General features: G+C 49.1%; 1 protein-coding gene across 2 annotated transcripts in view; it reads right to left on the reverse strand.

Annotated features, from left to right (window-relative positions):
• Positions 1 to 3,128: 3,128 nt before the first annotated feature.
• Positions 3,129 to 19,070, reverse strand: part of LOC103258515 (SEC14-like protein 4) — an 18,168-nt gene continuing 2,226 nt past the window's right edge. The window contains exons 2-12 of one of the 2 annotated variants that reach the window (XM_008056179.2): positions 17,812 to 17,887; positions 9,819 to 9,862; positions 9,481 to 9,544; positions 9,160 to 9,344; positions 7,350 to 7,445; positions 7,004 to 7,064; positions 5,932 to 6,015; positions 5,514 to 5,620; positions 5,300 to 5,439; positions 5,036 to 5,205; positions 3,129 to 3,292 (exon numbers count right to left, since the gene is read on the reverse strand). In XM_008056179.2, coding sequence (XP_008054370.2) covers positions 3,153 to 3,292; positions 5,036 to 5,205; positions 5,300 to 5,439; positions 5,514 to 5,620; positions 5,932 to 6,015; positions 7,004 to 7,064; positions 7,350 to 7,445; positions 9,160 to 9,344; positions 9,481 to 9,544; positions 9,819 to 9,862; positions 17,812 to 17,887 — 1,167 coding nt within the window. In that variant the 3' untranslated portion in view covers positions 3,129 to 3,152. Of the gene's footprint in view, positions 3,293 to 5,035; positions 5,206 to 5,299; positions 5,440 to 5,513; positions 5,621 to 5,931; positions 6,016 to 7,003; positions 7,065 to 7,349; positions 7,446 to 9,159; positions 9,349 to 9,480; positions 9,545 to 9,818; positions 9,863 to 17,811; positions 17,888 to 19,070 lie in introns of both variants that reach the window. The other variant, XM_008056177.2, reaches the window with a different exon arrangement.

A 19,070-nucleotide genomic window follows, 5' to 3' on the forward strand; every position in this document is an offset into this window, starting at 1 on the left:
TGGTGGCAAATTGTCTGAGCATAGTTAGGAGAAACCTTTCGTTTTTAGGAGATGTGAAGGTGGAAGTGAGACAGTGCGAGCCCCCGCCACGTCAACAAGTGGGGCCAGTGAAATCTAGCACATGGTCCCCCAACCCTGGTTGGCCACAGCCGGCCATGGAAGCTCAAGTGCTTCTGGGGGTTCCGGATCTTACCGCCTCTGGGGGGGCAGTAGAGAGGGTGGCCACATGGTTCCTTTTACATCTCACATGCAGGGGTAGCCCTTGGACATGGACATGTCCTGTAACTCTTACCCGACAGTCCAGGCCCAATTCCTTGGAGCCAGCACAGCCATTTTTATTCTTTTTTCTTTCTTTTTTTGCCAATCTGCTCAAACACTCTATTGGACCAAGAATGCTTCATGGCACTGGCTTTAGACATTTCGTTTAGTTAGTTTGCTTTTTTTTTTGAGTTGGAATCTCACTCTGTCGCCCAGACCAGAGTGCAGTGGCACACTCACGGCCACCGCAGCCTCGACCTGCTGGGCTCAGGCAATCCTTCCAAGTAGCTGGAACTACAGACACATGCCACCATACTCGGCTAATTTTTTGATTTATTGTAGAGACGAGGTCTCGCCAAGTTGCTCAGGTGTGTCTCGAACCCATGGGCTCAGGCAATTCACTTGCCTTGGCCTCCCAAAGTGCCAGCATTACAGGCTGAGCCACCGAGCCCAGCCTCTGTTCTTAACTATAGTGCTCACCAGCTTGTATGGCAAGTGGGTTGTTATGTTATATATGATATGGATTACATTATATATTTTTTATATTATTAGTTCTGCACTATTCCTTACCTACAGAGGACGTTTGTTTAATAATTTGCTGAATCTTTTGGTTTAGAATTGTACATTTTCTCCTTTGAGTTCCATGAAAACTCTTGGGTAGATGCTTTCATTCTCAGTGATTATCTTCACTCTGTCCTTTAATTCTAGAGTATCATATAATGAAGAGTTGCCATCCTTTGATTTGATACTTTGTCTTAGTTTGATCAAAAAATAATTTGGAAATGAGGACTCCCCCTTCAGTTTCCTTTGGTAAAGATTAAGCCAAATAATTAATTTAATCTTTTCCCATGTGCACTAGAGAAGAATGTGTATTTTGCTTTTATTGGATGGAATATTCTATAAATGTCAGTTAGGTCATGTTGATTGAGAGAGTTGTTCAGGTGTACAGTATTCTTTTTTTTTTTTTTTGAGTTGGAGTCTCTCACTCTGTCGCCCAGACTGGAGTGCAGTGGCTGCTTCCGGCCACTGCAGCCTTGGCCTGTTGGGCTCCGGCGATCCTTCCGCCTCAGCCTTCCAAGTAGCCGAAATTACAGGCGCGCGCTACTACACCCGGTTGATTTTTTGATTTATGGTAGAGATGAGGTCTTGCTGCCCAGGCGGGTCTCGAACCCACAGGCTCAGGCAATCCACTCACCTCAGCCTCCCAAAGGCGTGGGATTACAGGCTGAGCCACTGAGCCCGGCAGTTAGTTTGCTTTTTATAGCCTCAGAGGCCCTGCTCAGACTCTGTATGTGTGTACCCATGAATGGCACAACTGCCCCAGGACCCCCGACACAGCTCACCTGAAGATCCCCACCCTTCCAAGCGTTGTCATTTTCTCACCTGAAACAGGTCCTGGGTACCTGAGAAAGCGCCTATTAACTGGAGAAAACAAAATCACAGAATCTGAGAGCAGGAAAGGGGCCTGGCTTGTTGCTTTGCAAAGCGCCTGGACAGGTGGTGCTTGATGAGGCTTCCAGTCTCTGGAAGGGCCTTGGCAGTCAGGATGCTAATGCTTTGCAACAAGGAGCCCCTACCTAGGGACCTCTAATCACTCACTCTCAATGACATCACCTGTGTGGACAGCACTCTTTTGCCCTGTGGACAGCAATGCAGAAGGACAAACAAGGAGAGTAGGAGTAACCACCCGTGGGCTGAGCCACCCCAGTGGGATGCGCTGGCCTCACCCAGCCAGAGGGCAGGGTGCTGCGTGGGAAGGAGGCAGGGCAGCACAGCCTGGTGGCCCAGGCCCGGGGTTAAGGCTTCATCGGTGTCAACCTGCAGAGCCACACCCAGCTTGAGCTTGGCAGCTTCCTCTGCTCATTCCAGGGCAGGGTCTGCTGTGGGTGCAGTCACCCAGCAGAGAGGCGGTGGTCCTGACTGTGGGCTGTGGGCATCAGGAAGGCCAACCTTTGATAAATTACATTCAGAAGCCATCAATGGCCAACTGCTGTGTCGCATGAGGGGTGTTGGAAGCCAACTTTCTGTTGTCCCCTTGGCAAGATACAAAGACGGAGAAAAAGCTTGATAGTTCTCGAAGAAGCAAGTCAGAGGCCAGGATGAGTTCCCTAGGGTGGCAGCTCCACTCTCTGCATCCCAGTATCTGGCTCCAGCTCTGTCTTGGTCCTGGCCTCCACTCAGAGTCAGAAAGAACCAAAGCCAAATGTCAGCAGGATACCAGCAGGTGTGGAGGGGAGGTCACGGGAATTCCCCAGAAACTCAGTCATTACCCACTCAACTTTGTGGAAGTCTGAGCATGGCTTTTTTGTCTGATGGCTACCCCTGCTGGGCCTCACAGACGAAAGAACAAACTTGGACAGGACTCAATCTGCTGGAGCTGGGACCCTCATTCCCGCCCCATCTTCCCACCCAGCTGCCTCCAGTGGCCCTGCCCATCCCTGCTGGCCTCTCACGTGTAGAGAATGGAGCTTCCCTGCTCTTTGGGCCGGGACCAGTGCTGCCTGCAGGGCTTAGGTCTGGCACACACACCCTCAAGCTAGAACCCCTGGGCGTGGGTGAGTCCTGAGATGGCTGGTTCTCATCAGGAGGGGTGCAAGGTCAGCTTCTGCAGCAGGACCTTCCACAGTGAATGCTGGCTTATGCTCAGGGTTCTTGTTCTCATTCTCATTCTCTGGTAACAGAGACGGATGCCCAACTGAATTTTCAGGGTGGCCTAGGCATCGGATGTGTCCTTCCTGCTTGGCCACTGTGCTAGGCAGTTCCACCATGAGCCGAGATAGTGATGTGGGGTAGGTCACACTCTGTGGCCACCTTTAGCACCACCCTGCTTGAGAGGGCAGAGGCCAGGGGGGCCAGGAAGGGGTTGGAGAGCAGAGGCAGGGCAGCTGGGGTCTTTATTGCGTTGGGGAGGGTCTCGTGGCCTTGAGACCCTGCAACTTCTCCTCGGAAGCCTTGTCTGGGAGCAGAACCTCTACAGTGTAGCTGAGCTTCTTGGAGTGCATCAGACTGTAGGTGTTGTCAAAGCGCAGGACATCTGCAATGACAGAGAGGTGACAGGCAGAGCAAGCCTGGCATGTCTGCACTCCTGGTACCCTCGGGAATGGGCTGTCCAGGACTGTGGGTGGGGCCTGAGGGCCGGCCACAGCCCAAAACCCAATCATGGATGGCTCATTACCATCTCATGAGTGATGCTTGTGCTACATAAAGGAATCCACTAGCCTGGGCAGCATAGCAAGACCTCATCTGTACAAAATAAAAAATAAATTAGCTGAGTGTGGTGGCACATGCCTATAGTCCCAGTTACTTGGGAGGAAGGATCACCTGAGCCCAGGAGGTTGAGGCTGCTGTGAGCTCAAAAATAAATAAATAGCTGGGTGTAGTGGCTCGCATTTGCAATCTCAGCACTTTGGGTGGCAGAGGTGAGAGGATTGCCTGAGCCCAGGGGTTTGAGACCAGCCTGTACAAAAGACTTGGTGAGACCAGGTCTGCACAAAAATTTAAAAATAAATTAGCTGAGCATGGTGGCACATGCTTGTAGTTCCAGCTACTGGGAAGGCTGAGACAGAAGGATCCCCTGAGCCCAGTAGGTCAAGTGCAGTGGCTGCCACTGCACTCCAGCCTGGGCAGCAGAGTGAGATTTTGACTCAAAAAATAAAGAATGAATGAATGAATCATGATACCACCAGCATATGCTAACCCCTTCTATGAACCAGGCATTACATTACAGGCATTCACAGTCCCCTGAAGCCTCAAAGTAGCCCAATGTGGAAGGTACCGCCATCCCCATTTTACAGATGAGGAAATTGAGGCTTAGAGAGGTGGTATGACTTTCTAGGGATCACAGAGCAGGGAAGGGAGCACAGGGATTCCCTTATCCTGCTGTCCCAACCCAGAGAGGAACCTTGCTTCCCCTAGAGGAAGGAGCTGAGCTACACAAGCTGTCCTTCCATCTCACAGAAGGCATTTCCTTCAAGGCCAAGGTCCAGTGTGAACTCTGGGATGTGAGGAGTCTCCACTCTCCTGATTGTCCTTTCCACAAAGTGGAACTAGATAACGTGTTGATGAGAGCATTAGCAACATGCCTTCTCCTTCTCCCTAGGAAATCAGCCTTGGATTCCCCTTCCCCTAGCTCTGTTCTCAATGGAGGTGAAAGGCCAGTGGTGTTCTTGGGCAATGCTGGCTCTGGTAAAACTGACTGAACTGCATTTGTCCCAGGAGGCCTCAGAGCTAAGGATAAACACTTGGAGGAAGACACCTCTTTGGGCTTCCTGGAGTGAGGTGGTCCATGCCATTCGGAGGGCCCCTTGCTGGAGCCCTGATGCTAAGCCCATGCTAAGCCTACCAATCTCTTAGCCTGATGAGCCTAGTATAGGAGCCTAGTATAGGCTCAGGAGTTGAGCCCCAGGCCCTGGGCTCTGAACCTCGACTCCTCCTCCACAATGCATCTCTACCCTTGTACTAACATGTAGAGGCTACTCATCAGATCCACAACCCCAAAGCCAACTCCTCTGGAGCCCGTGGGATGTGGGAGCTTACATGTCCCCCCCCCCCGAGAGCTGGAAATAGCAGGCAAACAGAGGGCACAAACTGGCAAGAGATAGTCAGCTCATTTCTCTGCCACGAGGAAGAAAACCCCAGTAAGCCCTGCAGCTCCTACAGACACTGGCCTTGAGACAGGTGAGCGTGAGCCTCCCATCCTCCCGGTAGGCCAAGGCTGCACGTTGAGGTGCTCTCCTCCACCCCAGCTCCAGCTGGAGCGGTCCCTGCCAACACTTACAAACCCCGGCCTTGAGGCAGGTAAGGCTTCCATCCTCAGGCACCATGTGGGCGTTGTAGCGCTGGCTGGGCAGCACCTCCATCATGTCCCCAGCCCTCTGGCGCTCCCTCATCTTGGTCTTCAGGAAAACCCCAAAGCCGATGTCCCCGCCATCTGATGCAAACTGCCACCTGCAGGGGATGACACAGCCCCACAGGTGAGTACCCGGTCAGGCTCTGGGTCCCTCCTGGCTGTGCCCAGGTGTGGAGCGGCCACCGGCCCTACCTGAGCACACAGCCTGGGAACAGGATCTCGTTCTCCACCTGCAGGGAGGAGCCACGGCCCACGGACACGGAGTGCTCGTACTGTGTCCTCACCTGGTTGTGCATGTAGTACCTCTTGGGCACCTCGCCCCCATAGTTAATCTGTGGGTGAATGGGGTAAGTGGCACTAGACCATGGCGGTCTCCCCTCCTCCTCATCCCCTGGGCACCCTGTACCTTGGTCAGGCACTTGGGGTTGCCATCGGGGTCTGTCATGGTCCCTCCAAATTCCACCGGCAGCTGGTCGGGGCAGATGAACTTGGGCAGCTCCTGCTTCCAGTTGTCTGTGTGGGAGCAAGAGGGGGACACCCAGGGCGTTGGGAGACTCAATAGATGGTGCAGGGGCTGAGCCCACTGTGGGAACCCCATATGTCGGCTTTCTCCCCTAGACGCCTACTCCTGAGAGTGCCCCAGGGCTTTGCTTTGTTCCCAGCCTGTGGTCTGGGAACTGAGGTCTCGCTAGAGGCGACTGGGGTCTGGCCAGGGTCAGCGCCTGAGGAGAGGACGAGTCAGGGAGAAATGGGGCCTGTAGCATTGACCTCTGCTTCCCAGGCTGATGTGGAAACGGACACAGTTGAGAGGCCAAGTCACTCACCTCCCAGAATCACTATCTTCCTACGTGTGTCCTCACTCATGAACGACTTGACCAAGTTGAAGGCCACAGGGAACAGTCTGGGTGCTGAAACACAAGAAAGCCCCTTAGGAACCTGGACCAGAGAGGACTTGGGTATATAGAGCCATAACCAAGAGCATGTGCTAGGCAGGAGTTGGATAGATATGGATTCTGCCATTCCCTGATGTGTGACCTTCATCAAGTTACTCACCCTCTCTGAGTCTTAATGCTGTTCACGGTAAAATGAAGCTTGAATAATGTATGTGTAACACCTGGCATAGTGCCTGTCTATCAATAGATTGTTGTCTCCCCAATCCAGTTGTAAGGTGTTAGGACATTGTAAGGTCAGCAGTGTTGATTCCCTAATGGAACCTCTTCCGCACTCAAGGTTTGCCCAGGTCACCTTGGAACCTTCTTGGGTATGTGTAGTGGAGTATTTGCATGAGACCTCCTGTCCCGCCCTGAGTTGTTCAGACTCAACTGAGCACAGTCTGTAGGCCAGGCTCTGTGCTGCATCTTCTCCACAGACTGTCTCACTGAATCTCACAGCCGTCTTATGGGGAGAGTACTGTTGTAGCCCCATTTCACAGAATGGAAAAACTGAAGCTCAGTGAGATTAAAAAGATTTGCTCAAAGTCACAGAGCTAGCTAGATTTGAACCTAGATCGCCTGACTCCAGAGCACACGTGGTGGTCCCCTCCCTACATGGGCATCGCAGAAAGGGATTGTTCCTGCTGAAAATGTGTCCACCAACCAGTGTGGTCCATGGACTGTCTGCCACCAGTCCAGGCTGAAATAATTAAAGAAAATAATAGTCCACATGTAAAATTTATAACTTATTTGACATTGCTGCAATATACCAGCCTTGATTTTGTATGTTACAAAAGTGTCCATCTGTGAAGAACTGGAACTAAAAAAAAAAGAAACAAGAATCCAAACAGAAAACCGGCTCTTCACCAAAGGTGGTTTGAGAAGTCCTGGACTCAATACTTTATCTACTATACTTCCCACTCCCTTCTTCCTCCCCAGGAAGTCATCCCAGTCATGGGCTCACCTCGAACAACAATTAAATTCTTCAGCATCTCTGGATAATTTGCTTCCAGCATGGCAAAAAACTGTGGAGCAGAAGAAACCAGATGAGTCTGGTTGAGGCCCCGCTCCATCCCCACCCCTGGATTTCTGTGGCCTCTGAGGCTGAGACAAGAGGCCCATCCCTGCCATCCTGCCTTCCCATGAGCTACTGTTGCTCCTCCTTCTCCTTGGAGGGTGGGCCCCAGGCCAGGGTCACTGGTTGGTCTGTGGAACCTCTGGAGGGCATCCCCGCTGCTCCACAGGCCAGGGCTTCCAGGTTGGTGTGGGCAGTGTTGCCACTCAGGTCTCAAGCCAGTCGCTCATCTTACCTGCTGGTAGACCTCCACTGCCGGCTTCCACAGGTGTTTCAGGCTCAGCCCCTCCAAGTCAAACACCATCAAAACCAGGTCGATCTTCCTGCCCAGCTGCACCGGACAGAGCAGACATACTGATCAGATGACAGTTCCGCCAAGAAATCTCAACCAGAGAGACTCGGGCAGCTCTGCCCACCTTCCTGCCATCCCACCCTCGGGCAGTCCGTGGTGTTTTCCCTACACAAGGAGCCCATCTAGGGTCTCAGCACATGCTGCCTCTGGGCCCTGGATTCACTGTGTTATCACAGATTTCTCAATGCTACTGCCTGGAGTATGTCAACTATAGAATTAAAGGCAGCGTTCATTATTCACTGGGCATCTTTATGTACAGTAGTATACAACATCAAGCAGTGTTCCGTAGCCCCACAGCTGTGTCCCAGCCCAGAGCTACCCTGCTGGTGCACTGTGTGACCTTGGGCTGGTTTTCAACCCATCTGACCATTACTTTCTTACTCTATAAAATGGGAGATAATTCCAGGTTCTGATAAAATTGTTGGGAGAATCCAAGGAGATAATGCAGAAAGAGTCCAGTCCCTGGCACATGGCTGGTCCCTGGTAAATGTTAGGAGATTTTTTTTTTAATCAGAGTCTCATTCTGTCACTCAGGCTCACCTCGAGGTGCAGTGGCATGTTCATGGCTCCTGCAGCCTCCATCTGCTGGGCTCAGGGCATTCTTCTGCCTTAGTCTTCCAAGTAGCTGGCACAACAGAAGTGCTCCACCACACTTCGCTAATTTTTAAATTTATTCTAGAGCCGAGGTCTTGCCAAGTTGCCCAGGTTGGTCTCGAACCCATGGGCTCAGGCAATTCTCCCACCTCCACCTCCCAAAGTGCAGGGATTACAGATGTGAGCCACTGCATCCAGCCAAGATGTTAGTATCATCATCACCACAATTATCAGCTCTAATTGGGAATACCCATGAAGTGGAAGACAGTGTGTCAACTCTGTAAGATGAGCCATCTTGTTTGAGAGACATATAAGCAGGCACTAAATACAGTGCTTTGCAATTCATGCATGTTTGTCACAAATCTCTGTTGAGGACCAGCCTGTGCTAAGTATTGGTGATTCAGGTCCTGAACCCTGGCCAAGTGGAGTCAGCCATTAGCCAAATCATGTCATAGTGATGTACCAGCTGCCACCAGACTGGGGGAAGTTTTTCTTAGGCTCACCTAGACACTTAGAGTCACCAAACCAACAAGGCCACACTTGGCATTAGATTCACCCTGAAGCATATGGAGGGTCAGAGGGTGACTCCGGGACAAGAAGAGACCTGCAAGGGCAGGTGTGGTGTTCTTCCTGACCTAGAAGCCCCATAGCCCACAGGACTCAATATTTTTTGTAGCAACTCCATTGTAGCTTCTAGGGTCTCACAAGGGATGTGCCCAGTTTCCAGGGTTGCTGCTCTCAGGGATACCCAGAGTAATGGCTTGCCCATCAGGTGTCTGTAGTTATGCAATTTACAATGAGGGGACATCTTTTCCATAAGCAAAGCTGGTCATCCACTGTTCCCAGGGTTCCAGGGGAACAGAGGTGCACCCAAGTTCAGTATCTCATGTGGAGGGAAAAGAACTTTGGGGACCCTTGACTCATGCCAGCAGAGAGTCATACACATGTTACATGCTCATAGACAGGTGACAGTGGGAGAAGTCCTCGTTCCACCACTGCCCCTGATGCTGAGGGCTGGGGAGAGGTCAGGGTGGGGCCAGGTGCCACCCCTCTCCAGTCCTTTAGACAGATAGGTCCACCATATACCCCAGTTGCTCACCTTTTCACTCTGCAGTTCACACTCATGCAAGAGCAGCTCACAGACCTTGATGCGCTTCCGGATCACTTCCTGCTTGGAGGCCGACAGGAGGAGACCCTTGGGGTCCAGGGTCCCGATGATGTCGAACCACACAGGACAGCCTTCGTAGTCGTAGCCACACAGACCACCCGAGTCGAACAGCCGGACTACCTGGGCACATGGGGAGGGTTCTGACACAAACCAGCCCACCAAGCCGGGGCCCTGCTCCATCAGGAGGCTGGATGTGGAGGACAGAGGAGAGGCTAGGGGGCATCAGATGGCCTGGGGCATGCTGCGTGAGGCTCACCTCTGGGGGCTGCCACGTGAGGATGTTGTCCAGGTCTTGCTGCTTCCGGAATTCCACATGCTGTGGAGACACAGCCTCAGCTGTAGACTCTGCCTTTCCCAAAGTCCTCTGTGGGTACCTGGGGACCCCAGGCCAGGTCCCTCTGCCCACGGTCACCAAGATTCTGCCAGAGCATACAAGGCTCTAACAACATCAAACTGGGGATGGGGACAGGAGGAGGGCTGTGGGGACTCGGGGCTGATGCAGAAGAAACACGAGAACGGGCAGGGCAAGAGCCCCCCCTTCTGTCCCAAACCCCTGGGGATGCAGGGCACTAGGGATAATGAAGCCTCACCTTCCGGAGCATGTCCTCAGATTTCTGCAGGTCAAAGTTTCGAGCTGTAAGAAGATGAGGCAGAAAGAGGCTTAAGGCAAGATCTAGAATGAGCTGTTCCCTGAAAACTCACGAGGGAATAGTGAGGTTGTCCCCAGCCTTTTCCTGACACTACGAGAATACACCTAGGAGCTAGAAAGGATTTTTAAAAAGGATCTTTAATCTTCTAGAGGACTTCGGAGGGTCCTTGCTTTCAGTTTCCAATTCTTCTAAAGCTATTTGTTCTAGAGGCCAATCTAGCCTGGGCTATTTGATGTCCCTCCAGGGAGCAGAGCCCCCAAGAGTGTTAGGGGTGGCGAGGAGCCTGAGATTTAGAATCACACAGACTTGGGCTTGAATTCTAGTTTTGCCTTTTTGTTTCCCATGCAACCTTGAACAAGTCACTTACCTTCTCTGAGCCTGAGTTTTTAAAAACCAGTTAAATGAGAACAATGTCTTTTTCAGTTATTAAAAGACAGCATGAGATAAAATATATAAAGTGTTTGGCGTAGTATCTGGCTTACAGTAGGTTCTCAATTAAACAGTAGCTATTGTTGTGATTACTTATTTTGAAGAAATAGATACACTCTAATTGACAACATGATGCTATTTTATTTATTTACTTTTGTATGTATGTATGTATTTATTTATGTATTTATTTTTGAGTTGGAGTCTCACTCTTTGTAGCCCAGGCTGGAGTGCAGTGGCACGCTCACAGACACCGTAGCCTCAACTTGCTGGGCTTAGGTGATCCTTCCACCTCAGCCTCCCAAGTAGCTGGGACTACAGACTCACACCATCATGCCCAGCTAGTTTTTGTAGTTTATTGTAGAGATGAGGTCTCACCAAGTTGCCCAGGCTGGTCTCAAACCCCCGGGCACAGGCCATCCTCTTGCCTTGGCCTCCCAAAGTGCTGGGATTACAGACTGGGCCACCATGCCCAGTCTTGTATTTATTTTGAGTTAGAGTCTTGCTCTGTCACCCAGGCTAGAGGGCAGTGGCACAATCATGGCTCACCACAGCCTCTTGGGCTCAGGCAATCCTTCCACCTCAGCCTCCCAAGTAGCTGGGACTACAGGTGTGTGCCCCCACGCCTGAGTAACTTTTGTATTTTTTGTAGGTCTCGCTATGTTGACCAGGCTGGTCTCAAACTCCTGGGCTCAAGCAATCATCTTGGCTCAACCTCTCAAAGTGCTGGGATTATAGGCATGAACCATCACACCAGGCCAGATGCTCTATTTTAGAAACGCTATGGCTGTTGCTCTCTGAGACCACTGAACCACTGAGGAATTTGTCCACTGATGGGACTGCACCAAGCTGCAGGGTCATAGATTTTCTTTTTTCTTTTTTTGAGTTGGAGTCTCACTCTGTTGCCCAGACTTGGAGTGCAGTGGCAGCCTTCCAAGTAGCTGGAACTACAGGCGTGAGCCACCACACCCGGCTAATTTTTTATTTTATTGTAGAGATGAGGCCTCGCAAAGTTGCCCGGGTGGGTTTCAAACCCGCAAGCTCAGGCAATCCACTCACCTCGGCCTCCCAAAGTGCCAGGATTATAGGCTGATCCACCTCCAGAAATAACTACCACTGCCACCAGCTCAGCCTTGATTATCTCCCATGATGGGGAGTTCACTACCTCAACAGGCAGCCCATTCCATTCCTTAGCATCTTTGACTAAACCCAAATCTGCCCCACAATGATTCCACCCTTATCATCAGAAGTCAAACAAATATATATGTAATCATTTGTCAACATGGCAGTTCTGCAAATATTTGAAGACAAGCCATCAAGTTCACGTGCCTGATCTTTGCCCTGGGCTATGTATTTACTAAAATCATCTTTGGTGTGAATGCCATCCAATAGAATTTCCTGTGAAGATAGAAATGTCCTGTAGCTGAGCTGCTCATTATGGTAGCCACCTGTGGCTATGGAGCAATTGAAATGTGACAAGTGTCACTGAAGACCTGAAGTTTTATTTAACTTTATATTGTATGTGGCTAGAGGCTACCAAATGGAACAGAGCAGTTCTGTATACTTCAGGGATTTTAAGATTTTTGCTCTACAGGTCTTATGTGTTCTAGATTATTTTAGTAAACTGGATATTTTATGGGCATTGTTGCTATTTTGAATGGTGTAGGGTTTTCATTATATTTTACAGTTTGATACTGCTGCATGGAAATGCTATTGATTTTGATGTCTGGAAGAATCGCCTGAGCCCAGAGGGTGGAGGCTATGGTGGCTGTGAGCGTGCCACTGCACTCCAGCCTGGGCAACAGAGTGAGACTCCAACTCAAAAAAAAAAAAGAAAGAAAATACATCTAAAACTTCTCCTTCAGCATAACATTTGTTAGAGAATTGAACGATCCTTTTATTGGGTCTGGGCATGGACTCATTCAGGTGGAACGTGGGACCAAGCAGAGTTTCAAAGGCTGGGACAAGTGGTGGGAGGGGTGAGGGCTGCTCAGCTGTCTGGGTGGACAAGGTCGCCAGCCCCTGTTCTTTGACCAGCCCAGCAGGGTCCCCAGCTAGAGACCCTCAGACACGCTTTGGTTCCCTAGAGAATTGGGGTGGGGGGCAGGAGGGGTAGAACTGGCTGGGGGAGGGGAGGAACAACATTGATGTTTAAGAAGCATCTATGTGGGATTCTGTCTGGGGTGGGGGGGCACCCCTCATCAACAAGGGTACCTGCATAATGAACATTTGTATACCTAACCCTGAATTGGACCCCACATCTTTAAAATAAAAAAAATTAAAAGTTAAAAATAAAAAGAAGCATCTACCAACATCACACTCCTGTCGTTCTCTTTAACCAACGCTTGATACATGTTACAGTGCAAATAAAACCCAAGAAAATAAATACATCAGCTCCTATGAGGTTGGAAGTGGTATGGATGGTGAGGGTGGAGGGCAGGGGGGGTGGGCAGATGGTTACACACATGGGTGGGTGGGCAGTGGAAGAGCAGGCAGGACAGGAGGTCTGAGGGGCGCGTGAGTCTTAAGTGTCCCCGTGACTGCCCCCACTGTCGGTCCGTGCCACCTTGTGGGGAGGCACCGAACTCTCGCCTTTGAACCTGCCCCTGCTCCTGATCTCTTTTCTTGGCGGCTTCGTTTTGTCTCCTTGCTGATGTAGGTAGCACAGGGGGATGATCGTCTTTTCTGTCACGATGATCTACTCAGATGGTTACTGTAGCATGGGCAGGTTGATTGAAGAGCATCAGTTTGAGACGTGAAATCAGCTGAAGTTGCTTTTGTTGTAGACAGGCAATCCATTGGTTTGTTTGTTGTTTTTTTTGAGTCAGAGTCTCACTCTGTCGTCCAGGCTGGAGTGCAGTGACATACTCATGGTCACCGCAGCCTTGACCTGCTGGGCTCAGGCAATCCTTCCGCCTCAGCCTTCCAAGTAGCTAGAACCACAGGCATGTGCCATCACGCCCAGCTAGTTTTTCTTGATTTATGGTAGCGGTGAGGTCTCACCAAGTTGACCAGGCTGGTCTTGAACCCGGGAGCTCAGGCAATCCTCTCACCTCGGCCTCCCAAAGTGCTGGGATTATAGCCATGAGCCACCATGCCCGGCCGACAGTCAATCCTTTAAAAAAATGTGCCATCTTCTGTCTCCTCCGTTGCTGCCTCTGCCACTGCTCCTGCCACCACAGCTGCCTTCTTAGCCACTGCAGCACAGTCAGGATTTTTGCTACTAACCTCTACCAAGTCAAAGAAACTCCCTTTTATCCCTAAATTGATAGGACTTTTTGTTTTGTCTTTTTATTTTATTTTTTTGATTCAGGATCTCACTCTGTCACCCACACTGGAGTGCAGTGGCGTGATCACGATTCACCACAGCCTTGACCTCCTGGACTTAGGTGACCCTTCCACCTCAGTAGCTGAGACTACAGGTGTGCACCACCACAACTGGCTAATGTTTTCAAAAAAATTTTGGGGGCCAGGATTGGTGGCTCAGCCTGTAATCCCAGCACTTTGGGAAGCCGAGGAGAGTGGATTTGTCTGAGCCCGCGGGTTCGAGAACTGCCCGGGCAACTTAGCGAGACCTTGTCTCTACAATAAATAAAAAATTAGCTGGGCATGGTAGCGCGCACCTGTAGTTTCAGCTACTTGGAAGGCTGAGGTGGAAGGATCACCGGAGCCCAGTAGGTCGAGACCGCGGTGGCCGGGAGCATGCCACTGCACTCCAGTCTGGGCGACAGAGTGAGACTCCCAACTCAAAAAAATTTTTTTGTGTGTAGAGATGTAGTCTTGCTATGTTGCCTACGCTGGTCTCGAACTTCTGGGCTCAAGCAATTCTCCCATCTCAGCCTCCCAAAGTGCTGCAATTACAGACGTGAGCCACTGTGACTGGCCTGTTTTATCTTATAAATAAGATCTGAACCTTTTCAAATGCTTTTTCTGCATTAATTGAGATAGCCATATAATGTTTAATTTATAACTATTAGTGTCTTAAATGACATTGACAGATATTCTGATGTTGAACTATTTTTGCATACCCAAGATAAACTCTCCTTGATCATGCTGCATAATTTTAATGCCTTATTGGATTCTATTATGTAATATTTATTTTGACTTTTTTTTTTTTAGTTGGAGTCTCACATTTGTCTCCCAGGCTGAAGTGCAGTGGCACGCTCAAGGCCACTGCAGCCTCGACCTTCTGGGCTCAGGCAATCCTTCCACCTCAGCCTTCCAATTAGCTGGAACTACAGATGCACGCCACCACACCCAGCTAGTTTTTGTGATTTATTGTAGAGATGAGGTTTCACCAAATTGCCCAGGCTGGTCTCGAATCCCTGGGCTCAGGCAATTCTCTCACCTCGGTCTCCCAAAGTGCTGGGATTACAGGCTGAGCCACTGCGCCCAGTCTATTTTGACTACTTTATATCAACATTAATAAGTTAAATGGGCTTAGATTTTTTGTTTTTAAAAAATTGTCTTGGCCTGCCTCGGTGGCTCAGCCTGTAATCCCAGCACTTTGGGAGGCTGAGGCAAGTGGATTGCCAGAGCCCGTGGGTTCGAGACCCACCCAGGCAACTTGGTGAGACCTCGTCTCTACAATAAATAAATTAAAAAAATTAGCTGGGTGTGGTAGTGCATGCCTGTAGTTCTGGGTACTTGGAAGGCTGAGGCAGGAGGATCGCAGGAGCCCAGCAGGTCAAGGCTGCGGTGGCCGGGAGCGTGCCACTGCAATCTAGTCTGGGCGACAGAGTGAGACTCCAACCAAAAAAAAAAAATTGTCCTGACACAATACCCATTAAATTACCAACATCATTCTTCACAGACCTGGAAATGACAATACAGAAATTCATATGGAAACATAAATGACCACGAATAGCCAAAACAATCCTTAGCAAAAGAAACAAAGCAGGAGGTATCACACTTCCAGACTTCAAACTTTACTATAAGGCTACAGTAATCAAAACAGCCTGGTATTGGAACAAGGAACAGGATAGAGATTCCAGAAGTAAAGTCTCAATTTCTCAACCAACTCATCTTTGACAAAGCCTCCAACAACAACCACTGGGAAGACGAGAATCTATTCAGTAAATGGTGCTGGGGAAAACTGGCTGATCACATGCAGAAGATTGAAACAGGACCCCATCTATCACCATACACAAAAATTAACTCTAAATGGATCAAAGACCTAAACATAAAACCTCAAACTATAAGAATCTTAGAAAACACAGGAGACAACCTTATGGAAATTGGAACTGGCAACCAATTCCTGATCAGAACCCTAAGTGCCCATATCATAAGAAATAAGATAGACAAGTGGGACCTCATCAAACTGATGAGCTTCTGCAAAGCAAAAGAAATAGAAACCATCAAGAGAGCAGGGAGACAGCCCACAGAATGGGAAAAAAATATTTGCCAACTGTATATCTGACAAAGGCCTAACATCTAGGATCTACAAGGAACTCAAATGCGCCCGAAAAGAAAAAACAAACAGCCCCATTAAAAAGTGAACAAAAGACATGAATAGACACTTCTCAAAAGAAGAAACACGGGTAAACAGTAGACACATGAAAAAGTGCTCAACCTCACTAATCATCAGAGAAATGCAAATCAAAACCACATTTAGATACCACCTAACCCCAGTAAGAATGGCCATCATTAACAAAACAAACAACAACAGATGCTGGCAAGGATGCAGAGGAAAAGGAATGCTTCTACACTGCTGGTGGGAATGCAAACTAGTGCAACCTCTTTGGAAGACTGTGTGGCGATTTCTGAAAGAACTAGAAATTGACCTTCCATATGACCCAGTAATCCCCCTACTGAAATACACCCAGAGGAACGCAAATCATTCTACCAAAAAGATAACTGCATACGCATGTTTGTTGCAGCTCTTTTCACAATAGCAAAAACATGGAACCAACCATGCTGCCCATCGAAGGTGGACTGGCTAAAAAAAATGTGGTACAAATATACAGTGGAATATTATGCAGCCACAAAGAAGGACAAACATATGGACCCATCAAAGCAATTTTGGAACTCTTTTTCTGGAATGGCCATCAGAGCTGTCATCGTATTACCCTTGATGTCCTGAATGTCATCAAATGTCATCTTTTCAATATTTTCTATATCTTCAGATAGAGAAAAAATTCATCAGGGGCCAAATCAGGTGAGTAGGGAGTGTTCCAATACAGTTATTTGGTTACTGACTAAAAACTGTGTGAGCTGGTGCATTGTCATGATGCAAGAGTTCCTCCAAGACCATTTTTGTACACATGTTTCTCATGCCAAGACTTTCAGTTAATATTTTCCTAACTGTTTCTCTATCAATGTTTATTTGGTCTTCTATGCTTTTCACAGCTAGTCAACGATTTTGATGCACAGTTTGGTGAATTTTTGCAATGTCTTCATTTATTCCGCCTGTTACTGGTTGTACTAACCTCTCTTCATCTCCCCTCAGAAAAATGTTTAATCTATTTGTACACTGCCGTTTTCTTCATGGCATTATCCCCATAAACTTGGACTAACATGTCCTTGATTTCACTACCACTCTTGCGGAGTTTATCAAGAAATTTAATGTTTGTTCGTTGCTCTAATTCAAACTCTGACATTCTTGCGACAACAGCTCTGATGGCCATTCCAGAAAAAGAGTTCCAAAATTGCTTTGATAGGTGGACTAGGAGCTAGTGTGGGTGCATAGCTTCCCAAGGGGGATACTTTGAATCACCATAGTGATATTCAGCAATGAGGTATGTAGTACTTTTTCTAGGATGAGTTCGTGAACTTAACTGATAGACCTCATATGATACCCACTGTACAGGACAGGAAACTGAGGTTGAGAGACAATGTAGGACTTGTCACTGGCACACTGCTATTCAACTGCAGCTCTGCCTGATTCCTAGGCCGGCACTGTGTGTACACCTGCACTGTGTGTACACCTTCTGAGCTGATTCCCTACTTCTCTCCCATCAAGTTCAAGATCCATTCCTTGGGGTGTGATGAGTTAAAATGAGTTTTTCCCTAAGCCCTAGGGTTGTTTCTGTTGCTATTTTTCTAAACTGTTGCTGTAATTCTTAGAAGAAACTCCTGTACCTTTCATCAAGTCTACTTCCTTAAGTGTTTGCTGGGCACCTGCTCAGTGCCCTAGGGGACCTGGATTTCTTAAGGGGACGACTACAGCCCTGTTTTCTGGGGACTGAGATAGACTCAAAGGCAAGTATTAAAGACAGTGCTCAGTGATATCTGACTCAAAGCCTGGCCAGCTAGATCCTGAAGACCTCCCAGTTGTGAACTGCAACCTTACTTAGACACTGTAACCACCCAAAGTCCCAGTGAAGACACTGAAGCCACTGAAGCCGGGAGGGAGTCTGTGCTGTGCTCATGTTCAGGGAGCTCAGACTCTAGCCCTGAGCAGGCTGACTCCAGAGCCCGTGCTCTTCACTCTCTGCAGCACTGTCTTCTACCCCTCCCTCTCCTTCCCTTTCTCCCTCTCTGCCTCCCCCACCCCCACCAGCCTCACCTCGAAGCCAGCGCAGGAGGAAGTGGTCATCAGCATTGGGCAGGGACGGCAGCAGGTCCTGAAGGTCCTCCCGGAACTGAGGGTGGGGGGAAACAATGGTCAGCAGGGCTCTCATGACCCCTGGGGCCACCAACCTCAACTCCAACCCTTCCCCCCTTCATCTGCCAGTCAGTCCTATCCGGGACCCTGCAGGGCGGGGACCTAGACTATTTTGCCATCTGAGAATGCAGCACCCTCCAGTCCATCATAGAAGGAGGAACTAGGTTCCTCTCAAAACTTGTGGGTGCCCTGCCTCACAAGACTCCAATTCTATAGGTCTGAGGTGGGGCCCCGGAGTATCCATTTTTATAAGGATCACTGGGTGATTCTAATGCAGGCCAGCCAGAAGGTTGTAGGAACATTGCCTCTGATACTGTGTCTTAAGGATCTGGATTTGGAGGCAAGTTACTTAACCTCTCCAAGCCTCAGCTTCCTTATCTGGGAAATGGAGAGAAGGATAAACTTGTGCCAGTCAGAGAAGTATGTGCACATAAAGCACTTTGTATCAGGTCTGGCTCCAAGCAGGTGTAAGATAAATGTGTGCCCTCAGACAATGTGCACTGCCCGACAATGTGCACTGCCTAGACAGTGGAGACTTTGTGGGAAAAAACAGGTAAAGATCAACAGGGAGGGATGGAAAGAGAAGCCAGGAATTCCTCATCAGAATATCTGCTGGGGCTGGGGGGAAGGAGAGATGCCTTTTCCTACTGGCAGAGTTCAGAGAAGCCACTAGAATTTTGGGTCTGAGATTGAGGCTCAGGTCTGAAACAGAAAGGAGACCCCACTTCCTTGGGAACTCAGAGAGCTGTGGGGCAAGGGTTGCATTTGGAGGTGAACTTATGCATCAAATCTGGGATTAGAAACAACTGTGAGTAAAGACACAGGAAGCAGACTCCATGGCCCACCATCAACCACCTTTAGTCTCATGGATGATGTCTAAAATAAGAATGTATTCCTGTGTTGCTGACATAATTAAAAATGCATAATCACTTGAGATGTCTCCAGCACAAACATGCAACATGAGCAACAGTATCTGCCATAAACATCTGGACAGGATCTGGAGTGAGGTTCTTGACAGCCAAGTAGCTGTAGCCTCTGGGTTCTGGAAGGAGGTTTTTTCAGTGGGAGGAGAGGGACAGTGCCCCCCGAGAGGCAATAACTCTCTACCTCTCAGCCCCTTCAGGTACTGGGTTCCCTCTTTTTTTTTTTTTTTTTTTTGA

Source organism: Carlito syrichta, unplaced genomic scaffold (genome assembly GCF_000164805.1).
Source record: "Carlito syrichta isolate Samal-C Ts95f unplaced genomic scaffold, Tarsius_syrichta-2.0.1 Scaffold302276, whole genome shotgun sequence".
Taxonomy (NCBI): Eukaryota; Metazoa; Chordata; class Mammalia; order Primates; family Tarsiidae; genus Carlito; species Carlito syrichta.